At 39.4% G+C, this 20,128-nt stretch overlaps 1 protein-coding gene across 1 annotated transcript in view; it reads right to left on the bottom strand.

Annotated features, from left to right (window-relative positions):
• Nucleotides 1–20,128, bottom strand: part of CRACD (capping protein inhibiting regulator of actin dynamics) — a 253,636-nt gene that overhangs the window by 29,517 nt on the left and 203,991 nt on the right. The window contains 1 exon segment of the mRNA XM_051966169.1: nt 4,957–5,092. Within this exon segment, the coding sequence (XP_051822129.1) occupies nt 4,957–5,076 (120 nt within the window). The 5' untranslated portion in view covers nt 5,077–5,092.

Genomic DNA, 20,128 nt, shown 5'->3' with positions numbered 1-20,128 from the left:
AGTCTGGTTCATGGGGTAAATAATATATAGACCCAAACTGGGGCAGGTGCTCTAATTTAGAGGCAGGAGGGGATGGGAGAAGGCAGAGTTTCGGCCCCACAGGGAAAGACCCTGGGACATCTACATTAAACTACTTCTGATAAAGGTGGAAGTGGGAAGGAAAGTAGGTTGGAAGAGAGTCCACCGAAACCCATTATATCTGGTGTTCTATTTCTATGTTTAATAGATTGTTTATTTAATAATATGTTTATTATTAATTTAATAAATTAAATAAACATTTAATGATAATGTTTTAATTTAATAGATTATATCCCATAGAAGATTGATTGCCACATTGGGGAGAGGGAAAGGGAAAGGAAGGGAGGGAGAAAAAAAGATGGAAATCAAAATGTTATAAAAGTAAATGTTTAAAACAAAAATATAATAAAAGAAAATAAAGAAAGAATGAACTATTTCTGTTTTAATTAATCTTGCTAACCAGAACTAAGATCTGTTATTTTTGCATTGTTAATGCTGTCCAGGGCTTTTAAAATTTAGTGCAATGCAGCAAAGCCCCAGTCCTATGGCCCTAGTTGCCCTTTCATTTGTGAAATTGAATTAATGGCCAAATAAATGCATTAAGTAGATCTGGCCTTTTGCCACTTTTTGATAGCATTAAGGGAAGTTTAAGATGCTCAATCATAGCAAGCAATGGTCTAATGAGGAGATCTTGCTGTTTTTGTTTCCCATGGACTTTGCTTTCCTTGAGTAGGAGATTCCAGGTGAGGAATTTTCCTCTGATAAAAGACGAGTAAATCTCATGCATCTAATAGTCTTATAAAACTGCCTGGGAATAAGAGATGGAATGAGGTACCCAGGATCACAAGGCCAGAATGATGTCCCAGGTGGGCTGGCCAGGACTAACTGGCCACACTCTTTAATAATGCCTCGGAATTCATCGTTAAGCTTAATTTAAAAAAAGAGAGAGAGAATGATCTTGTACAAATGAATGCTAAAATTTTTCATGACATGTAACTGGGGGGGGGAGAGAGGGGAAATAAAAAATTACTTTTCTGTATTAAAAAAAAAAGTATGATTGCCGTATATTGGGGAAGTGAACTCATAAGGTCTCTTCCCTTCATACAAATTGCAATTCATAAACTGCAGAGGACAGCATGGAAATTTGTACCCTATACATAAAATGCATGAAGGGTGGCCGTGAATGGAGCTACTGTGGAGAATGGAACGCGAAATCAAAGAAGCCACATTTTCTTCATTCAGATCGGGGCATTCTGTCGGAATATGGAATGTGGCAGGACGATGGCATGAGAACGCACATACATATTTATGAGGATTTTTAAAAAATCCTGTGGAAATTCCCCAGAGGGCCCCGCTTGTGCTCCCCACACTGCCAACAGAAGCTTCTCCCAGGTGTTTCTTCAGCTCTACGTGGCTCTGCTGTGCGAAACCCTGAACATCCTTCAGCTTCCTTCTCTCAGCAGTCGCCATCTCCCCCTTCTCCCCCATCAATCTAAGTCATCAGCCCCATTTAGAAGTTTGCAACAGTCTACAATCTCTGCTTTTGTCCTTGACAGCTGCTGGGGCCCTTTAAGCCTTAAAATCCCCAAACATATTATGTTCCCTATTGGGAGGAGCCCAAGGCGCCCGCTTTCTCAGGATGGCTGCTCCCTCTCCTGACAGGGCCCTCTCAGGATGTAATGTCCTGACTTAAAATTCCCAGACCCCCCCTGCTTAATGTGGCTCAGGTCTGGGACCTCCGGTTCCAGATCTGATTACAGCTCTGAGGGACATAAGGGGGCTCTGGCCAAAAGGGGCAAAACTCCAAGCTTGTAAACCTTCAGAGCCACAGAGGGCGAAAAGTGCCCTCCTGCTCCCCACCGTCCACAGGGGGACCTCAGCCAAGAAGCCGGGCGAGCCCCTGCAGCCACTGGGAAGCGTCCAAGTGTGGGCTGGTGGCCATCAAACCTTACCTGAGAGATGCACCTGGGTGAACACTAGGTGGCCATCTCTCCCAACACTCCGGAGCCCCTGAAAGTTTTCCCCAGGAAAAGGGCCTTTGTCACCCTTTCCGGTGGCACTTCGGCAGACCCTGATTTAACAGGGATTTCTAAAAACCACCAGCCGGTCATCCTGGGAGGGACTTTCCCGCCACACCGGTGCGATTCGGGACCCCGTCTCTTCCTGCAGACACACACGCGCCCAGACACACGGATGCTCATGCTCTCCCCAATGAACACGCACCCCATGCGGATGCATGTGGGTGGCCAGTCCTGGCGTGCAGCTCACTAAGCAGCAAGACCAGTGTCATGTTGTCATGGGAAAGGCAAAGCTCTCATGCAAGCCAACTCGGAGTTACCGGGGGTTCTAAGACTTACCAGGAACATACTGCTTAGTCGACTGCAAAATAAAGCACAATCTTTTGGGGGTGACTCGGTTATTGATTACAACACACCAATCAGCACATTCCCTATGATGGCAGCCGCGTTACCCCACCAACAGCCGGCCTCCCTAGTTTGTATTTTAAAACTACGGCCCCAAACTAGAAGTCCCACAATCCCATGTGGTTGAATTTGCTCTTAAAACTCAATACCCGTTAACAGATGTCAAAGTAGGAGTCAAACTCTATGTTTCTGATTTTCTTATATATTTCCTCCCTATGGCAATGGACTTAAACTTGGAGGGAACAGAGCAAAGGACAGAGAAAGACTTCTGGAATATCCTGTTATTTGCACAGCACCTTGAATAGAATGCATTTGACAGTTTGGTGATGGATGCTCATTTTTCATGATTAAAGAGCTAGATGGTTCAGAGTATTGAACTATAATCTTGCCAGCACAGTGCTAAGAGTGAGGCCTTAGAGTGATAAAGCAGAAACCATTTAAAATTATCCATCATCATTATGTAATTATTTTAAGGCACCTCTAGAGAAGAGGTCCTTTTTAAAAAATTCAATTTTAATTTATTTTCAGCTTCCAATTCCCATCTCCCCTTCCCCATACATTGAGAAAGCATGAAAAAACAAAAGTCCATTGCAAATATGTATAGTGAATTAAAACAAATTCCCACATTGACCATGCTCTAAAATACATATCTATCTATGTATCTATATATTTATCAATCTGCACAGAGCAGGAGTTCTTAACTTTTTGTGCATCATCAATCCCTTTGGCAGCCTGGTAAAGTTTATGGGATCCCTTCTCAGAACAGTGTTTTTAAATGAATATAATACTATATGTAAGAGGTTATCAAGGAAAGATGGTGAAATGAAGATGTCATTTTTTCCTTCAAGTTCATGGGTTCTCTTCTCTAAGTTACCCCATGGGGTCTTTGAATTCTAGGCTTAAGAAACCCTGCTCCAGAGATTTCCCATGTAATTCTGTTTTCTGATAGAACAAAGTTAGAAATTAAAAAAAAAAAGATTTAAAAAGATTAAACTAATAAAGATTAAAAATGATTTAAAAAGAAAAAACCCTACATAATTCCAAACTTCTTAGAGATGAAAGTAATGTTAAACCAGATTATCAAAAGTTTTTAAGAGGAAGAGGGGTAAAGATTTACTGTCAGCCTTCTTTCAGTCCCTCCTTTCTCATTCCTCCTAAGTCACTGCTCCTTCTGGGTATTGTAAATAGCAAAGCCCAGTTGACAGAAGCCACAAATAGGATACCATTAGGAACAACTAGAATTACATTAGGGGAAGGATCAAGAACATCTGGAATATTAAGGGGATTCATGTCCAGAGAGGGGAGGCATTTGAAGATTTCTTCTAACTCAAGATTCTCTAATGAAATTATGGCGGAGAGTGAGATCAGGAGCAGAGGAGGCCAGAGGAAAATGTCTGGAACTCTTCTAATAGGTTGTTTTGGGGTTTTTTAAAATTTGTTTTTCTTGCCACTATTTGTTATGCTCTCTATTCAGGTTGACACAAAATACTTGCCTGCAGAACTTGTTGGGCAGTGATCGAACAATGCTTTGGGTGCAGAGATTAGTCAATGTTGGGTAAGAGCAATGAGGAAGTTTAAAGAAAATGGCAGATTTCTTTCTAAATGCTTGAGCTAAATAATGTAGGTAAATAGCAATGCCTTCAAGTGTTCGCTCGTCTGGATTTAAAGAAAGGTAGCAATTAGGCAACCAGCCTTATTCACAAAGTGGACTCCTTAGTATGTTGCTAGAGGGTTGTATGTCCTTAAGGAAGCTGGACAAATTCCCACTGCTTTTTAAGGCAGTCCAATCTGAAGCCTCTTTACTCCATTGTATCAGATCATATTATTTTATAGTGACTTATTCTCTTTCATCATCATTAAGTGGGTGAGGGAGTTTCCATTTGATTTGGTTTTACGAAGAATCAGTAGCTAACTGTGGAAAGGGTTTCCACTAACTGTGGAAACTCTAAGCTATAAAGTTCTGGCCTATATTACTAGGAGTTCCTTATGCCAGTGAAATCATAGATTCAATCCCTTACAGATTACAAAGTACTTTTATCACAATCTTTTTAAAAAAAAATTAAGTTAAAATGTGGAAGGCTGGGAGTGAGTTTCCTGAAAGAGTCATTTTAAGAGGGATGAACATTACAGATCTCAAGCCCTAAATTCTGGTGTGGCCACTGGGGTGGAGCATCTCTTTTAATAGCAGGGCTATCGTCCAAGCTGATCGAGGAGTTCCACAGTGGGTTTTTCCTCCTTAACCTTGCATCTTTTCCCTATCGCCTTCAATCTGAATCCTCAGTTAAAAAGGAGGCTGGAATTTGAGACAGAAGTAGATCTTGTCAGGCAGGTGAGAAACAAAATTGTAGACATCTTCCTGATGATTAAAAGGCTCTTATGGGACAGAGTAAAATGCCTCTCTCTCTTTGGTGGCTACCTTTGTGTCATCTTGATCTTTTATATGTAACCAGACTAGAGAGCTCCCCATTTTCTTCCTCAGCTGGACCCCATCTTTTCAGCTTTTCATCTTTCTTACCTGATGAGTTTTGACTTTGCCCAGAATGTTGTCCTGTGATACTGCTTGAACTGTCTGCTCACTTTCTGCTCCCCCATCAGGGATAAAAATACTGTCATGGGAAAACGCCCGGGTTCCCATAGTATAGTTGAAGGACCTGGAATGAAAACCATGTGCTTTATTTTATTAAGGTGATTAAAAATTGTCTTTTGCAATTCAGTTTTCATTCTTCCCTAAGAGCTTCTCTCTCTGATCAAGGATTTGGCATTTTGTTCTTTGTTGGAGAGTGACAGTGCTGTGAATTGGTCAGGATGACGAAGACCATGAGCCCAAGAGAACAGATCTGTCACAGGTTCATAGTATAAAACTATTACATTATAAAAAAAAATCAGAGGCATTTAGAAAGGTAAAAGGTTGAGAGCCAGCATCCAACCTTCTGAAGAAGTTTTTATTTGCCCATTGTAATTTGAAAGACCCTTCCCTCCAGTGAATACTTTTGTCATCCTCTAAATTACAGATTGCAAATTCTCTGAGAGTGAGGATTATTTCATTTTTTTATGTTTGTGCCCCTAGTACTTAGCACAGTGCCTGTCTGGTACATAGTAGGCATTTAATAAGTGCTTGTTGTAGTGTGATAGGCATTATGGGAAACTCAGAAGTCAAAGACAATCCTTCCACTGAGGAGTTTATAATTCAGCTAAAGAGAAAATATAGACATATGGAGAACAATTAGAGAATAAGGGAAGACTATACCAGTTGTTTTAGATTATAAATGCTATAGAAATTCTGAAAACCAACAGACGGCTCTTATTCTAGGTCCTGGGCTTTCAGAGAAGGTAGTTTCTTATATCTGATACCCATTCCATAAGGATCTGAAACAAGTCAAAGGTTCCAAGTACAAACCCAGAAATGATCTGACAACCAGCTAAGTTTTAAGAAGCTCATCACCAGAAGGCTGGTGGTCAATTAATCAATAAACATTGAAGTATCTACTATATTCTAGGCATTGGAAACATTAAAAAAAATAATCCCTGTTCTCAGATTATATTCTATAGGGGTAAACAATGTGTGTGTATCTGTGCACATATACACACATATATGTATGTAAAGCACAACTATTTAGAGAATACAAAATAAAATACAAAGTTTTACATTTTTTTGACCAAACCAATTTACATGTGAGCTCCTATCTGCATTGGTGGAGGGACTATCAATACCATTGAAATCATGACTCTTTTAAAATATTTGAAGACATAACAAGAGGAGATTGGACGTGAAAGAATTATAATATTTCCATTTTTATAGAGGCAGGGGGAAGACATTACAGGTATGGGGAGCATCCCAAGCAAAAGCAGAGAACTTATTATACATGGAAAGTGTTTGAGGTGGTGAGGAGTCTACCTGAAATCAATGATTTCTATTAGAGAACAGTGGGAGATGAGAATTGGATAGAAATGATAGGAAAGATCCAATGATGCCAGAGGAAGGGAGTCTTGATTTCGTCCAGCAGACGAAGAACCCAGAGAAGATTTTTAAGAATGGGAGAATAATGAGAGAAGAAATGTCTGGGTAGAGAGCTCTTTCCCCGCTTGGACACAGAACATATCAAAGGGCTTGGTTTCCTGGCATTCACTTACAAGTTATTAGCTCACGCCAGGACAGCAGCAGGACAGAGAGCTTCCATGAGGTAGACCAGGCAGGCTGCCATTGCTTTCGGGCACCGAGAATGTTCAGGGAAAGCAGGTTAATGCTGCTTGCTTCCTTTACCCACAAAACTGAGTCTAATGTTCAAATGCTACCTGCAGCAGGCTAGCTCTGGATGGCAGTCTACTCTGGTTATTGCCCTATTTTCCCAACCCTCCGGTTTTGTAGATAAGGCTCAACTTTGTAATATTGTCGGTCTGTCCAAGGCTAATCTCGTTTAGAAAGATGGATGACCACATCAAAACACCTGAGTTTCTAGATGCCTTGTGCAATGTTCGGCTTTCCCCCCAGCTAAACCCCTTTAAGCAATATCAGATTCAATCTTAAAAACAAATCTTAAATCAAAGTGATCCTCTGGTCAGGGAGCTACTGGACGCTACTTTTCCTCTGATCATTCAAAACTTCACACCAGTTTCACACCCAAGCTTAGAGACCAAATAGAAGAAGTTGAATTCAGTTAAAATGTCCCTTCTCATTGGAGAATGGAGAGACTGAAGTATTGTGGGACAATTAGACATCCAGAGAGTTGAGTTTTTGCCAAAGTGCTCAATGCTGCCACAAGGAAATAACTTCTCATCTCTAGTTCCAATTTTTTTTTTCTATAAAAGGGATAGTACTAGAACTCCCTACACCACAAAGGAAAGTTTTATAAATTGTAAAGGGAAAGGAATAGGAACAGAGCCTGTGATTTCACAGGTGTAGAAATATTCCAGCAAGAATTTCTTCTTGCTGTATGTATGGGACCACCTTCTCTGCAATTGAGAGTCTTGGCTGATTGCCTTTAGCATCAGGAAATGGAATGATTTGCACATAGCTAGTATCTGTCAGAAGCAGTCTTTCTGGCTCCAAGGGCATCTCTATCCACTATGCTATATTGCCTCTCAGAATTCTAAAGCAGTGCATCAAATGAGTTATTATTATTGGTATAATCTTCATCATCCATCCTTTGTCAGATTCCCAGTGGCTTCAAACATCCAGGATATCACCACAGACACAGAAACAAACAAACAAACAAACGTTCTCCAGCTGAAGTCTCCTGAAATGCTGACTTTTAGTTATATGCAAAATTAAGGCTACTGATTTAAGAAGTCAGGTTATCTGATTTCACTTGGCAACCTTCAGCTGCTGGAAATCATAGTAGCCAGCAGATAAGAAGGGAATGGTAGATGGATTTGGGATACAGGGATGTTTGGAGGCTATTGCTAGCAGATTTACTGAGAAGTACCTGCTGACAGTAAGGAAGCAAAGAGAACCACCAACTAAGAAAACTCTGTAATCAGTAGGGAGTACTGAGCTCTTTGATGTGTCCTATGCCTAACTGTGTAAGGAACACGACTCTTAGAGTCAGATGCCCAGAGACAAAAAGTCCAGAGCACACCCCGCAACTCCTGAAGACCTCACTATTGTTCCATGAGATAATTTATGTAATGCATTTTGCAAACTTATATAAATATCAGTTATTATTATTATTATTATTATAGCACAGTACATCATGTTCATGAGTACCTTGGTCACCAAGGAAATATTAAAGCATGTTTTGTATACTCTGTTTAGGAAGGCAGGGAAGTGTATAGTTTATTTGGGAAGATTTCCATTGTAAATGGTTAAAATAAAAAGCAAAGCAACTTCAGCTCTTGAAGGAGTATGCTTTACATTGAGCTAAAACATTGCATTTCTCCACACTGCCAGAAAAATAAGAACCTACTCTACGTGTCCAGATTCATGTCCAACTCAATTCCAACAAAGTCCTTGTACAGCCTCCCTTCTCCATTTCATCCCCACGCATACAATTAAGCTTGCAAACTTTCAGCTTACTAAAGAAACTCCTTGGAACAATTGTCTAGTTTTCATTACAGAATGATCTGCTTTTTTTGCCCTCTCAGGAAACTTACCAAAAATTCATTGTTATGAGACAGAAAATAATGAGTTTTGATTTAATTTCTTTGTGGTACATTACATAATGAAATTAGAGGACCAATTCCTGTCCCTGTTACACAAATGGCATTTGTTCATTCATTCATCCACATGCTCATATGCACATATATCAAAAGACATTTATACATATGTAGAGGTAAAGTATGTGTTGACTGCTTAATAAATATTTATTATTTTACATATAACCTATTCCTATTCTCCCAGTCATTCATTCATTTAGCTAACAAGCATCCATCCATCCATCCAGTCTGTCTACTTGTCTTTCCATCCATCCATCTATCCATCCATCCAGCCATCCATCCAGTCTGTCTGCCTGTTTTTGCAGCCATCCATCTATCCATTTATCTACTTATCCATCTCCTGGTTAGTGTTCTCCCCCTTATCTTGTACTGAAAATATCATTAGAATGCAAGTTCTTTAAATTCTAAAAAACTCTAGATGGAAAAACACTATCCATATCTTTAGAATGAACTATGGAGTCTGAATGCAGAACAAAGCATATTATTTTTCACTTTTGTTGTTGTCTTTTCTTTTTCATGGTTTTGCCCTCTTTCCTGATTCTTCTTTCACAACATATTTAATGTGGAATGTTTAATATTGGATTGATTGACATTTGGGGGAAAGGTGAGGAGAGAGAGGGAAAAAATGGAAATCAAAATGAATTAAAAATAAATGTAAAAAAACTAATAAATAAACTTAAAAAAGAGAATATAAGTTCTTTGCAGGTAGGGACTGTTTCTACCTTTATTTTTTGTCCCCAGTGCTTAGCACAATGCCTGATATACAGTAAGTGCTTTTAAAATGATTGTTGATTGACTGAATGAGAGATACTAAAGGTATGTGGAATTCTTCTAAACATATTTCCATGTTTATCATGCTTCACAAGAAAAATCAGATCAAAAGAAAAACATTTAGAAAGAAAAAAAAAAACAAGCAAACACACACCAACAACAAAGGTGAAAATATCTTGCTTTGATCTACATTCAGTCTGCATAGTTTTCTCTCTGAATGTGGATGACACTTTCCATCACAAGTCTATTGGAATTATATTTTTAAAATAAACTTTGAAAAGTCACAAGCTACCTTAACAGTATCTTTTTTTTTTTTTTTTTTTTTTTTTTGGTATTGATAATTCCATTTGATGACAATTCTGTTTCTTAGGGAACATGATTTTTAGGTTTATTATTTTATTTTCTTTCTCTCTCCACCCCTTTCTTTCTCCCTCTTTCCCTACCTTTCTACCTATTTCTCACTGAGGCAATTGGGGTTAAGTAACTTGCCCAGGGTCACACAGCTAGAAAGTCTTAAGTGTCTGAAGCCACATTTGAACTCAACTCCTTCTGACTTCAGGTGATTAGACCTATTGTTTTCACATCCCAAAGAATCATGTTTGGAATAATCTACATTGCATTTTCAATCTAATTTACCCCATTTTAAAAATATTCAGTTATGCTAGAAGTGATTCTCTTTTTAGAAATAAAAAACTAGAAGGAAAAACATCCCTAAAATTCCTTTATCTGAAAGGACGGGTGTTTAGGAAGCCCATTCTTTCTTGCTCAAGGCTTGTGCATGGTTCCCAGATGTTGGCATCCAGGGTTTCCTCCCTTTGCCATTCCAGATGCCCCCGTAGAACAATTAGGTGACTTGTTAGGAAGAAGCAGCAGGAAGAATCTCTGCTTTTTAACTTTCTAAGTTCCATCCTCTGGGACTCTCTCCGAAGTGAATAATGGCTGGACTCTTCTTCTTCAGTTGAAGAGAGTTGGTTCTTCCTCAGAGACAGTGCATCATAATGAACAGCGGGAAATACCTTTCTACCTAACCCTCCAGTCCCCGACTGTCAAGTGTTAGGTCTCGAGTTCACTTTGCACCCTTTTAGACGTAAGTAGTTTCACTACTCAACTAATCAATGAGCTTTATAGTCTCTTCCTCTCCATCAAAATATAATTAGGCTTTTAAAAAAAAAATATGGCACAGGAAGGTGTTGGTATAAAAAAATCAATTTCACTCACTTTCCTGTTGATTCCTGTGAATTGCCGCTTAGCAAGTGATGTCACAATTGCCTCACAGCGTGAGGTCTTTGGGCACAAAGTTTTCTCCCACCTTCATCAAACTCTGTACCAAAAAGTGCTTACATTTAAATTAAATATATATATATATTTCCAATCTGCACCTTGATGATATAGTGCGAAGCTTCTTGGGGAGAGAGGGAAGGGTATTTTTGCTCAGCAGGAAGGCATGAGGTAGCTCCCTGTCAGCCACAGTAGATACAGAATGTGGAGATCATCTATAACATAGATGAGCAAACACAAGTCCATAGGAGTTGGACATATTACTGTCTGAGGGCACAGGGCCGGTTAGTAACAAAGCTTCAGCTGGAATCTTGGCTTCCTGGTTCTAAATGTAGTGTTCTTTGCCTTAGGCCCTGGTCATATGTCTGGAAGACTACTGTGAGAAAGATGTATTATCTGGGAAGAGAAACACAATAGCGTGGATTGTCTCTCTGTGCTCTGTCTCTGTCTGTGTCTCTCTATTTCTCTGGCTCTATCTCTCTCTCTCTTCTCTGCCTACCTCTGTCTCTCTCATTTCTCCCTCTTTCTTTCCCTTTCTCTTTCTCTCTCTCTTATTTCTCACTCTCTGTCTCTCCTTCTGTCTCTGTCTGCCTGTCTCTTTCTCTCTGTCTTTCTCATCTCTCTATCTCTGTCTCTCTCATCTCTCTTTGTTTCTGTCTCTCTCCCCCTCCCCCTCTCTCTCTCCCTCCCTTCCTTCTTTCTTTTCTTTCCCTCCCTCCTTTCCTCTCCCCCCTTTTCCCTCCCTCTCTCTTCCCCCTCTTTCTCCTCTCCCTCTCTGTCTTTCTTTATCTCTTTCTCTCTCTTCTTCCCTCTCTTTCTATACACACACACTTCTCTATAGCACCCTACATCTTTAAAATTACACAATTGAAAGAAATTAGATTCAAAAACGAAGGGGAAAAAAGCAACTTCAGAGTTTCTTTAACAAGGTTTCTCTCATGCATATGTGATGGTCCAAAACATTTTGTTTCCTGGGTCTGTCTTTCTGGCAGTGGGATATGTCTGTATTCCTAATGGCACTCACCAGATGCAGCTTTATCCAGTTATCTCTAACTTTTCCTTTTCCAGGAATACCTCATTTCTGGAGCCTCCCATGCTAGGGACTTCTAGGCTCCATAGGACCTTGCTAAGTGGTCCTGTTTCCCTACCTGTGAGACAAGAAGTGGGAAAGCAATCAGAGCTACAGATAGATTTTGCCTTTCCCTCTGATGCTTTTTTGCATCTGGGAGTATGGGGTTCCCATTTCAAAATGGCAGCCTGGGAGATATTGGATACTTAGTTGGGAAGACTTCCTTTTCTTGGATTTCTTTGATCCCTTCCTTCTTCCTGGCCTGAATATCATCTCAGCCAAGGCCTGGATCTCCCAGCTGAGTTTTGGACATATCTTGTCCCTCCAGAGATCCAATTTTGCCCCGATTTTTTAGGTGACTCTAACCCAGATGTATCCTTGCCTCCTAATCCCCCTCCCCATGCCCCATGTAGCTAGGCCACAAGCTTCCTGAGCTAAAACAGGTTAAATAACTTTGCCTTTTGGTATCATTGACCTGCTTTACTGCTTTTCTGGAAGTCTCCAAGGTCCCCTGAAAGCAGCTACACAGGCTAGAACAAGATGTTAACGTAAAAGAACATTCACTAGTAAATGTAAGTGAAGAAATAAATGGCTCTATTCAACATCCCTCTGATCACAAATGTCAAATGAGGCATGAGACACTGAGATGAATTCCTGCTAAAGATGCTCTACACAAGAGGGGTCAAACCCAAGGGTTGTATGTGGCCCATAGCACTACGGAGTACAGTCTGAAGATTAAAACACAGCTCTTAACTGATTTTAAGGTGTTGATATATTCATTAAAAAGAAATAAGAAATATATAAACATGTATGATTTTATAAGTTACCATGTAAGTTCTAGGGATCCTGATGTGTGATTTAATGTCCCTCATTTCTACTGAATTTGACATCACTAGGCTCCCTTTCTCTAGAAGAAGCCTTATCCAAGGGACAAAGGAAGAGATAATTTCTCTAAAAGGCAAAGTTCTCCATATGATTCTTGTTTGTAGATATTATGCTTCTAGTTATCAAGCCCCAGATGATAGTGATTAATTGAAATCTTTTTTTTTTTATTATTCATACCATCACACTGATAAGCGAAGGTTCCAAGAAAACACGGATAGGAAAATTTTCAAATACATATGCTAGGCAAAGTTTCCAATTTGCATTAACAGGCCTAGGCACATTAACTTGGGTTCAGATGTTCTTAGATCATCAGTTTTGCACTTAACTCACCTTTTAGATTAGGGTTAATCTTCCCCCTCCCTCCATACTCAGATCCATTCCTTTCCATTTACAGATTAGAACAAAATGAGATGCTCTTGAAATATTTTGTATTCATTAAAAGGAGGTTTACCATAGCATTTCCACTCTTTTTGTGGTTTGCTTGCATTTTATTTTGCTTCTCTTTTTTTAAAACTAGTTTGATTTGATTTTTCTTGTGTGGCATTATAATTGTATAAATATGTATGCATATATTAGATTTAATATCTATTTCTACCATGTTTAACATATATTGGACTACTTGTCATCTAGGGGAGGGTGTGGGGAAAGGGGGGAAAATTGGAACACAACGTTTTGCAAGGGCTAATGTTGAAGAATTGTTCATGCATATTGTTTGAAAAATAAAAAGCTTTAATTAAAAAAGGAGGTTTACTTGACAGGACATGGAAAAGATATTCAACAAGAATGGAGTCTTGATTCAGTTGCCCAAGATTCTTGATCTGATGCCTGGGGAGAACAGTTGAAACTCCTTGCACCCCTGGTCCTTTTTTGCACTCAGACAACCAGAAGGCTACCTCAAAAGCCCAAATTGTAGTCCCATGAGTCAGTTAAGACTTGAGGACGATTTCCATACCTTTTCAGGAAAAACTAGCTTAAACCATATGGGTGTAGTTGTGGCAAAAACTATCCCTGACTGCAGGACTCTAGAAATATTGTTCCAGGATCAAGCTTACTTCTTGGCTGATCCCCAAGTGCTATTTCTCCTGGCTATCCATAAGGTATCTCCCTTGAGATAAAAAGCAACTACTCTATTTTTTTCTAGCTTTTGCAGACCTCTCTAGATTTAAAAAAATGGAGAAAATGGGTTCTGATTTTGCTTCCCATCCCAACAGCCTTTATTTTCATAAATTTAAATGGCATTTAAGGAGAATGTGGTTTTAAATTGTGACCAGATGGAGAGTATTATTTATTAGACTCACCACAGCTGCCTGGCAGAAGTGTGCTTAAGTAGCCAAATATTCCACAGATCCTAAGTATTGGTATTACCTACTAATTAACTGTTCTACTCCCTAATTAACTTTTTAATATCTATTGAATACTATGTATGAGCTAAACACCATATGATCATGGAAATTTAGAAAATCAAAGTCAGGGACTATTAACCTGGGACCCAAGATTTAAAAAAAAAAACCACATTTTGATAACTATATGTCAATAGGTCAATAGTATGCATTTTATTTTATGCATTTAAAAATTATTATTCTGAGAAGAGGTCCATAGATGGTGAAAGATATAAAAAGTGTCAAGAAACCCTTAATTAGTTCAACCACCAGACAAGGAAACTGAGATTTCAAACAGTCACGGGTCAAGTTCCTAGAGGCTCATCTTTTAATTTGACAATATAGATATTTAGCTTTCTCTTCCTATTTATTCTTTTGTTCTCGCATACCTAGGGGAGAGAAGAAATACAGGAGAATGGCAGATGGTAATGTCAGATGGCTTGGGGAAATTTGCACCTCTGCACAGGACAAGCAAGGATCACTGATTTCTTATCAGACTTTCCAATAAGGTGGGGCAGCCAGGTGCAGCAGTGCACAGAGTGCTGAGCCAGAGCCAGGAATACCTGAATTCAAATCTGATCTCAGACATTTACTAGCTGTGTGAGCTTGGGCAAGTCACTGAGCCCTGCCTGCCTCAGTTTCCTCATCTGGAAAAGGAAATGGTAAATGACTTCAACATCTCAGCCAAGAAAACCCCAAATGGGAGAACTGGAAAAAACCGAACCACTAGCAAACACAAAAACTTAGGTTTAGGTCCCGCTTCTAATACATCCTTGTCCTGTGATCTTGCTTAAGTTCCTCTCAGTGTTCTAGTCAACTGTCCAGCGTTCCAGTTTTGTAGAGAGGATGCTGATTCCATACCAAAGAAATCACTCCAGTCAAAAAACAAATAAATAAAACTTTAAATAAGGCAACATGGAACGATGGAAAGGGCTGGACTTGCTCTCCCACTTACTAGTTATGTGATCTCAGGGCATATTTTGTCACAGAGCTTCAGTCAGTCAATCAACAAATATTTATTAAGCATCTACTCTGTGTTCTGTCAAATGTTAGGTTTACAAAGAAAGGCAAAAACAGCACCTGCCCTCAAGGAGCTTACCTTCTAATGGGAGAATTAAACATGAAAAAAAGAACTATCCCTGCCCCCCTCTTGGTCCCTCTTTGTCTGTCTCTCCCTTCCCACCTCTCTTTTCTCTATCCATCTGTCTCTCTTTTCTGTCTGTTTCTCTGTCGGTCTCTGTCCATCTGTCTCTCTTTTCTGTTTCTGTTTCCCTGTCTTTCTTTGTCTCTAACTCTGTCTCTCTGTCTTCTTTCTGTCTCTGTTTCTTTGTCTGTCCCTGTCTGTCTCTCCATCTGTCTTTCTGTCTGTCTGTGTTTCTCTGTCTCTATTTCTCTCTCTCATAGAAAGAAGGTAATCTCAGAGGGGGAAGGCTCTGTTGCTGAGGGTGATGGAAAAAGGCCTATAGTAGCTGGAATTTGAACTGAGTCTTGCAGGAAGCCAGCTGTTTGATATTTTTATTTTTAAAATAAGGATGATAATAGATGTACTATCTAATCTACAGAGCTGTTGTGAAGATAAACTGAGATGGTTTCTGGGAAAGTGTTTTCTTTTGATAGAGCACTTTATTATGCATGTAATTTATTACTATTAGAATCAATGCTGAAATTTAAACAGAATAGTCCATGGGTGGAATTTCAGTTTAAAGCTTTATTTTAATGAGGGGAAAAAAAAAAAACCGTTGATAATGAGACTGAGGCAGGATTGAGGCGGGTAGGAATACAATTTTCCATAACAGTATCCATGCAAAGGGCATCCAAGTTTTTTATTCCTCAAGCATAAGAATCATAAACAATTAATGATCAAGCTAGTCGGGTTTTCTTTTGGCGAGCAGTTCACCAAGACCCAGAGCCCCAGAAGGCTGCTGCCTTCCATATAACCTTCATTTTATAGGAGGACCAAGAAGCACACCAATTATGTGGCAACATGAAGCTGCCTCCTGACAAGTAGGGAGCCAGTGAGAGAGACCTATAAACACCCAGCTGGAGGGTTCTCGCACCATAACAGTGGTTCAAGCTTAAATTTGTGCAAGGCCTGAAGCACGGCACCCAGTAAGCCGAGACTTGCACGGCAGAGAAGAGGAGGTCATGAGGTAGGGGGCTCCCTTAGATCCCTGGTTTCTAAGAAATAATCAAGACCAACTCCTAACAGAGTCAAATCCAGTATCCAGACACCCAGAAGTCAGTCAATAAATACTTGTTAAGTGCCTTCTACGTCGCAGGCGCTGTGCCAAGGGCTACAAATATGAAAAATAAATCTCCGCTCTTGAGGAGACTGCAGTCTTATGGGGGAAGACAACATACAAAAAATAGCTGGAAAGCAGGAATTGGGAAGATGACTGGGGACATGATAGAAAAATGCAGGCAGATAGGAAATGAAAAGCTGGCTGGCCTAGAAAGCCTCCCTAAATTTAAGTTTAGGGAAGAAGTCTCTCCTCTGTTCTCTAATCAGAGAGTGGGAAAGGCCGTTGATGTGAATTTGGAAAATGAAGAGTTTCCTTGAGAATCTAGCAGAGTAGTCAGGTGGGAAATAAGAAGTAATAATGAGTACGGTCTTTAAAGTGGATTGCAAATAAATGTTTCTAAGAACTTAATGACCTTTCCTAAGAAGGATGGCACATCTCCATGTGAACAAGTACAGGGATAAGATTCCTTCCTTCCTTCTTTTTTTTCATTTATTTATTTTAATACACATTGCTTTATGAATCATGATGGAAGAGAACAATCAGAGCAAAAGGGAAAAAATCATGGGAGAGATTTTTAAAAACTCAGAAAAAAAAGTGAACCTAGAATGTTTTATATTCAGTCTCCTTAATTCTTTTTCTGGATATAGATGGCATTTTCTGTCCAAAGTCTATTGGGATTACTTTGAAAGATTCCTTCTTTCTCATTTCTGTTTACATCCTTCCCTCTTCTTCTCTTAGTGGCAATGAGAATGATTTCCACAGAAGATTATCTTATGCAAAGTCTGAAAGGAAGAGAGATTCTTAGGTCTTGCCTGATGCTTCCAAATCGCCCCAAAGAGTCCTGTGTTTTGGTCAGCTTACATCTGATGCTCTCCTCCTCTGACTCCCTCAATGCCACAGCTTTTAGGAAACACTCTGAGATGATCAACTTGTAAATTTTCAACGAACTCCTTTATTTAAAAAAGAAATTGCTGCTAATCTCTCCATACTTCCAACTCAGGTCCTTTTCTAATGTTTTAATTAGAAATTAAATCTAGATGATCTTTGGACATTTCTCAATGGTTGCATATCTACCTTATTCTCAACAGTAATTGAAAGCCAAATTCATTATCTGTATCCTCTGCTCTTGTCCTGACTCTTCTGTCACCTAGACTTTATGCTGTTTTATTTTGCTAAGTGAAGTCAGGTCAATATTTGACACAATGGATAGAAAACTGAGCCTGGAATCAGGAAAACCTGAGATCAAATGCAGCCTTAGACACTTTCAAACAAGTCATTTTGTGTCTATCTACCTCAGTTTCCTAATCTGTAAGGTGGGGATAATAGTAGCAACTATTTTCTAGAGTTATTGCTAGGATAAAATGAGATAATATTTGTTAAACATTTCGCAAATCTCAAAGCAGGATGTGAATGCCAGATATCCTCATTATCTTGACTGTATTTGGGTTGGGGGCTAAGACAACTTAAACTAAAACCAGAAAGAGGTTAGAAAAGTGACATTTTCTTGGGTTAGCTCAAAATTAGAAAGTTGGGAAAAGGCTTAAGAAGTTTGTCTATTCTGGAAGGAGTCAGATTTTAGGGAAAAGGAAGTCACAAAGGCAGGTGTAAGTCTCAGTTCTAGCTATGTAACTGGGCAGATCATTCACCCTCTCAGTCTGTTTGTCTTTCCTTAAGAAGGGAATAACAATCCTTATTTATCTTGGAGACTCGTTGAGAGGACAAACAAGAATCTGTAGTAAATTATAAATTGTCTATTTTCCTACAAATGTAAGTTTTGATTTTTATCTTCATTGTTATTTGATTTTTATCTTCATTATTTTCTCTCCATTTTATCTTATCATTTGGCTTATTAAAGCCTAACTCTGATACTTCCAATGCCCCTGAATTCTGGGAGACCAGGAGAATGCAAACTGTGGCCAGTCCAACCACATTGGAAAGATTCCAAGGACAGGCCTGGAAACAAATTAAATGTCTGTCATCTGAGGATCAGCCTGGCTTGGCTCAGAGAGTCTCTTACTAAAGGTGATGATATTTTTTAGGTCACAGAAATCCAAGAAACCAGTTCCTAATGTACCATAATTGTACCCTGCATTAGTGGGGGGAGAAGGGCACACCTGGAAGAAGCATGGGTATGGTCCCAGGTACTGCGATTATTGAGTATACACAGAAGCACTCTGGAGGTAGCCCTTCCATGCACAGGACACAGCAAACTCTGTTCTGACCCTTATTACAACCATTTCTTCCTCTTCCTCTCCCTTTACCCCCATTGAATCTCAGTTTTCCCATCTATCAAATAAGGGGACTGAGGTGGATGTTCTGCAAAAAGCTTTCTAAAATCCTAGGATACTCTTTAGACCACTTCATTTCTATTCTGCTTGCTCTTTAATTGTTTTCGGTCACGTCTGACTCTTCATACCCCATTTGGGATTTTCTTGGCAAAATGAAGCTGACTCAGAGCTTAGCTGTCAAAGGTTTTTCACTTGTCCAGAGCTGGTTTCTGAAAGGTGCGACCATTCTTATTATTGGTGAGCACTGGTGATGTGACTGAAAGGATGGGTTTGGGGTGATGGTCTCAGATCTCTCCTAAGGCACTGACTGGTATTAAATGGGCAACACAGTAAGCCATTACATCACCCTATCTCCTGTAACCAAATAAGAGAGGTATATTGTCTGCAGGGAGCAGCGCAGGCTTTGCTGGAGCAACAACAACAACAAACAAAGAAGAAAGAACCCTGTGAGGAAATGTGAGCCATGCAGTGCGAAAGATCAGCGTGAACATCTAATAAAGGATGATGAATCAATAAGCGGTCCCTCTCCTCCAGCTGTCCCTCCAACCTGATGATTTTGGGGGCAGCTTTTAGAGACTGGCTCTAGTGCATCATAGGGTTCTGCCCTACCCCTGGTCACACATCCAGGCTTATGGGTCCTAGAAGGCTGGAAAACACACACAAAAATAGACGTTTTAGCAAGGATATATTTGCTCCCAAGAAACCATGTGCCAGGTATAGAGGTCACACAAGATGAACCAAATCAACATATAGAATTAAAATAGCCATATGATCTTGAATAAAATCAAGTTCCTTCTCTGGGCTTGAACTCCTTTATATAGAAAACAAAGGGTTAAGACTAAATATTCATCATATTCTCTTGTGGTATAATTATTTTTACACATAGTAACATAAATGTCGAACTTTTAAAACCTGTTTACAATCCCAGCATCTTAATTGCAATGAATATCTTATTGAAGTAGAATTAAAATGAACTAGAAATGTCAGTGTGGGGGAACAGAAAGATCTGGCCTACAGAATCTCAGGCCAGTCACTTTTTATTTCTGGACCTGTAAAATAAAGAGGGTTGAACTAGAAAATCTTGAAGGTCCCTTCCAGCTCAAAATCTTATGATATTATGACAAGAACTTTTAAAATTTCTTCAGAGGAAGACTATTTGAGCCAGAACAAGCGAGAGAGCTAAATCAAAGTTTAGGCAGCCCAATACCTAATCTGGCCCATGGTTGAGCCAGCAAGTGGGACAGAGTCTCTAAGAAGTAAAGTACCCAAGCTATTGCAAAAGGATTATTAGTATCAGCATTATCAGGATTATTAGTATTAGCATCATCTAGCTGGTTACTGTTAAACTTACAACAAGGACTGGAGTCAGCTACGTTTATAGCACAATTAGTATCATCTAGCTGGATACTGTTAAATTTACAACAAGGATTGGAGTCAACTAAGTTTGTAGCACAATTAGTATCATCTAGCTGGATACTGTTAAATTTACAACAAGGATTGGAGTCAACTAAGTTTGTAGCACAATTAGTATCATCTAGCTGGATACTGTTCAATTTACAAGGAATGGAGTCAACTTTGGCTTTGGGACTATGACAGGAGAAAGAAACAAAGAACCAAGTGT

Source organism: Antechinus flavipes, chromosome 6, assembly GCF_016432865.1.
Source record: "Antechinus flavipes isolate AdamAnt ecotype Samford, QLD, Australia chromosome 6, AdamAnt_v2, whole genome shotgun sequence".
NCBI lineage: Eukaryota > Metazoa > Chordata > Mammalia > Dasyuromorphia > Dasyuridae > Antechinus > Antechinus flavipes.
The sequence above is the reverse complement of the archived record's forward strand: the minus strand, read 5'-3'. Positions and strand labels throughout refer to the sequence as shown.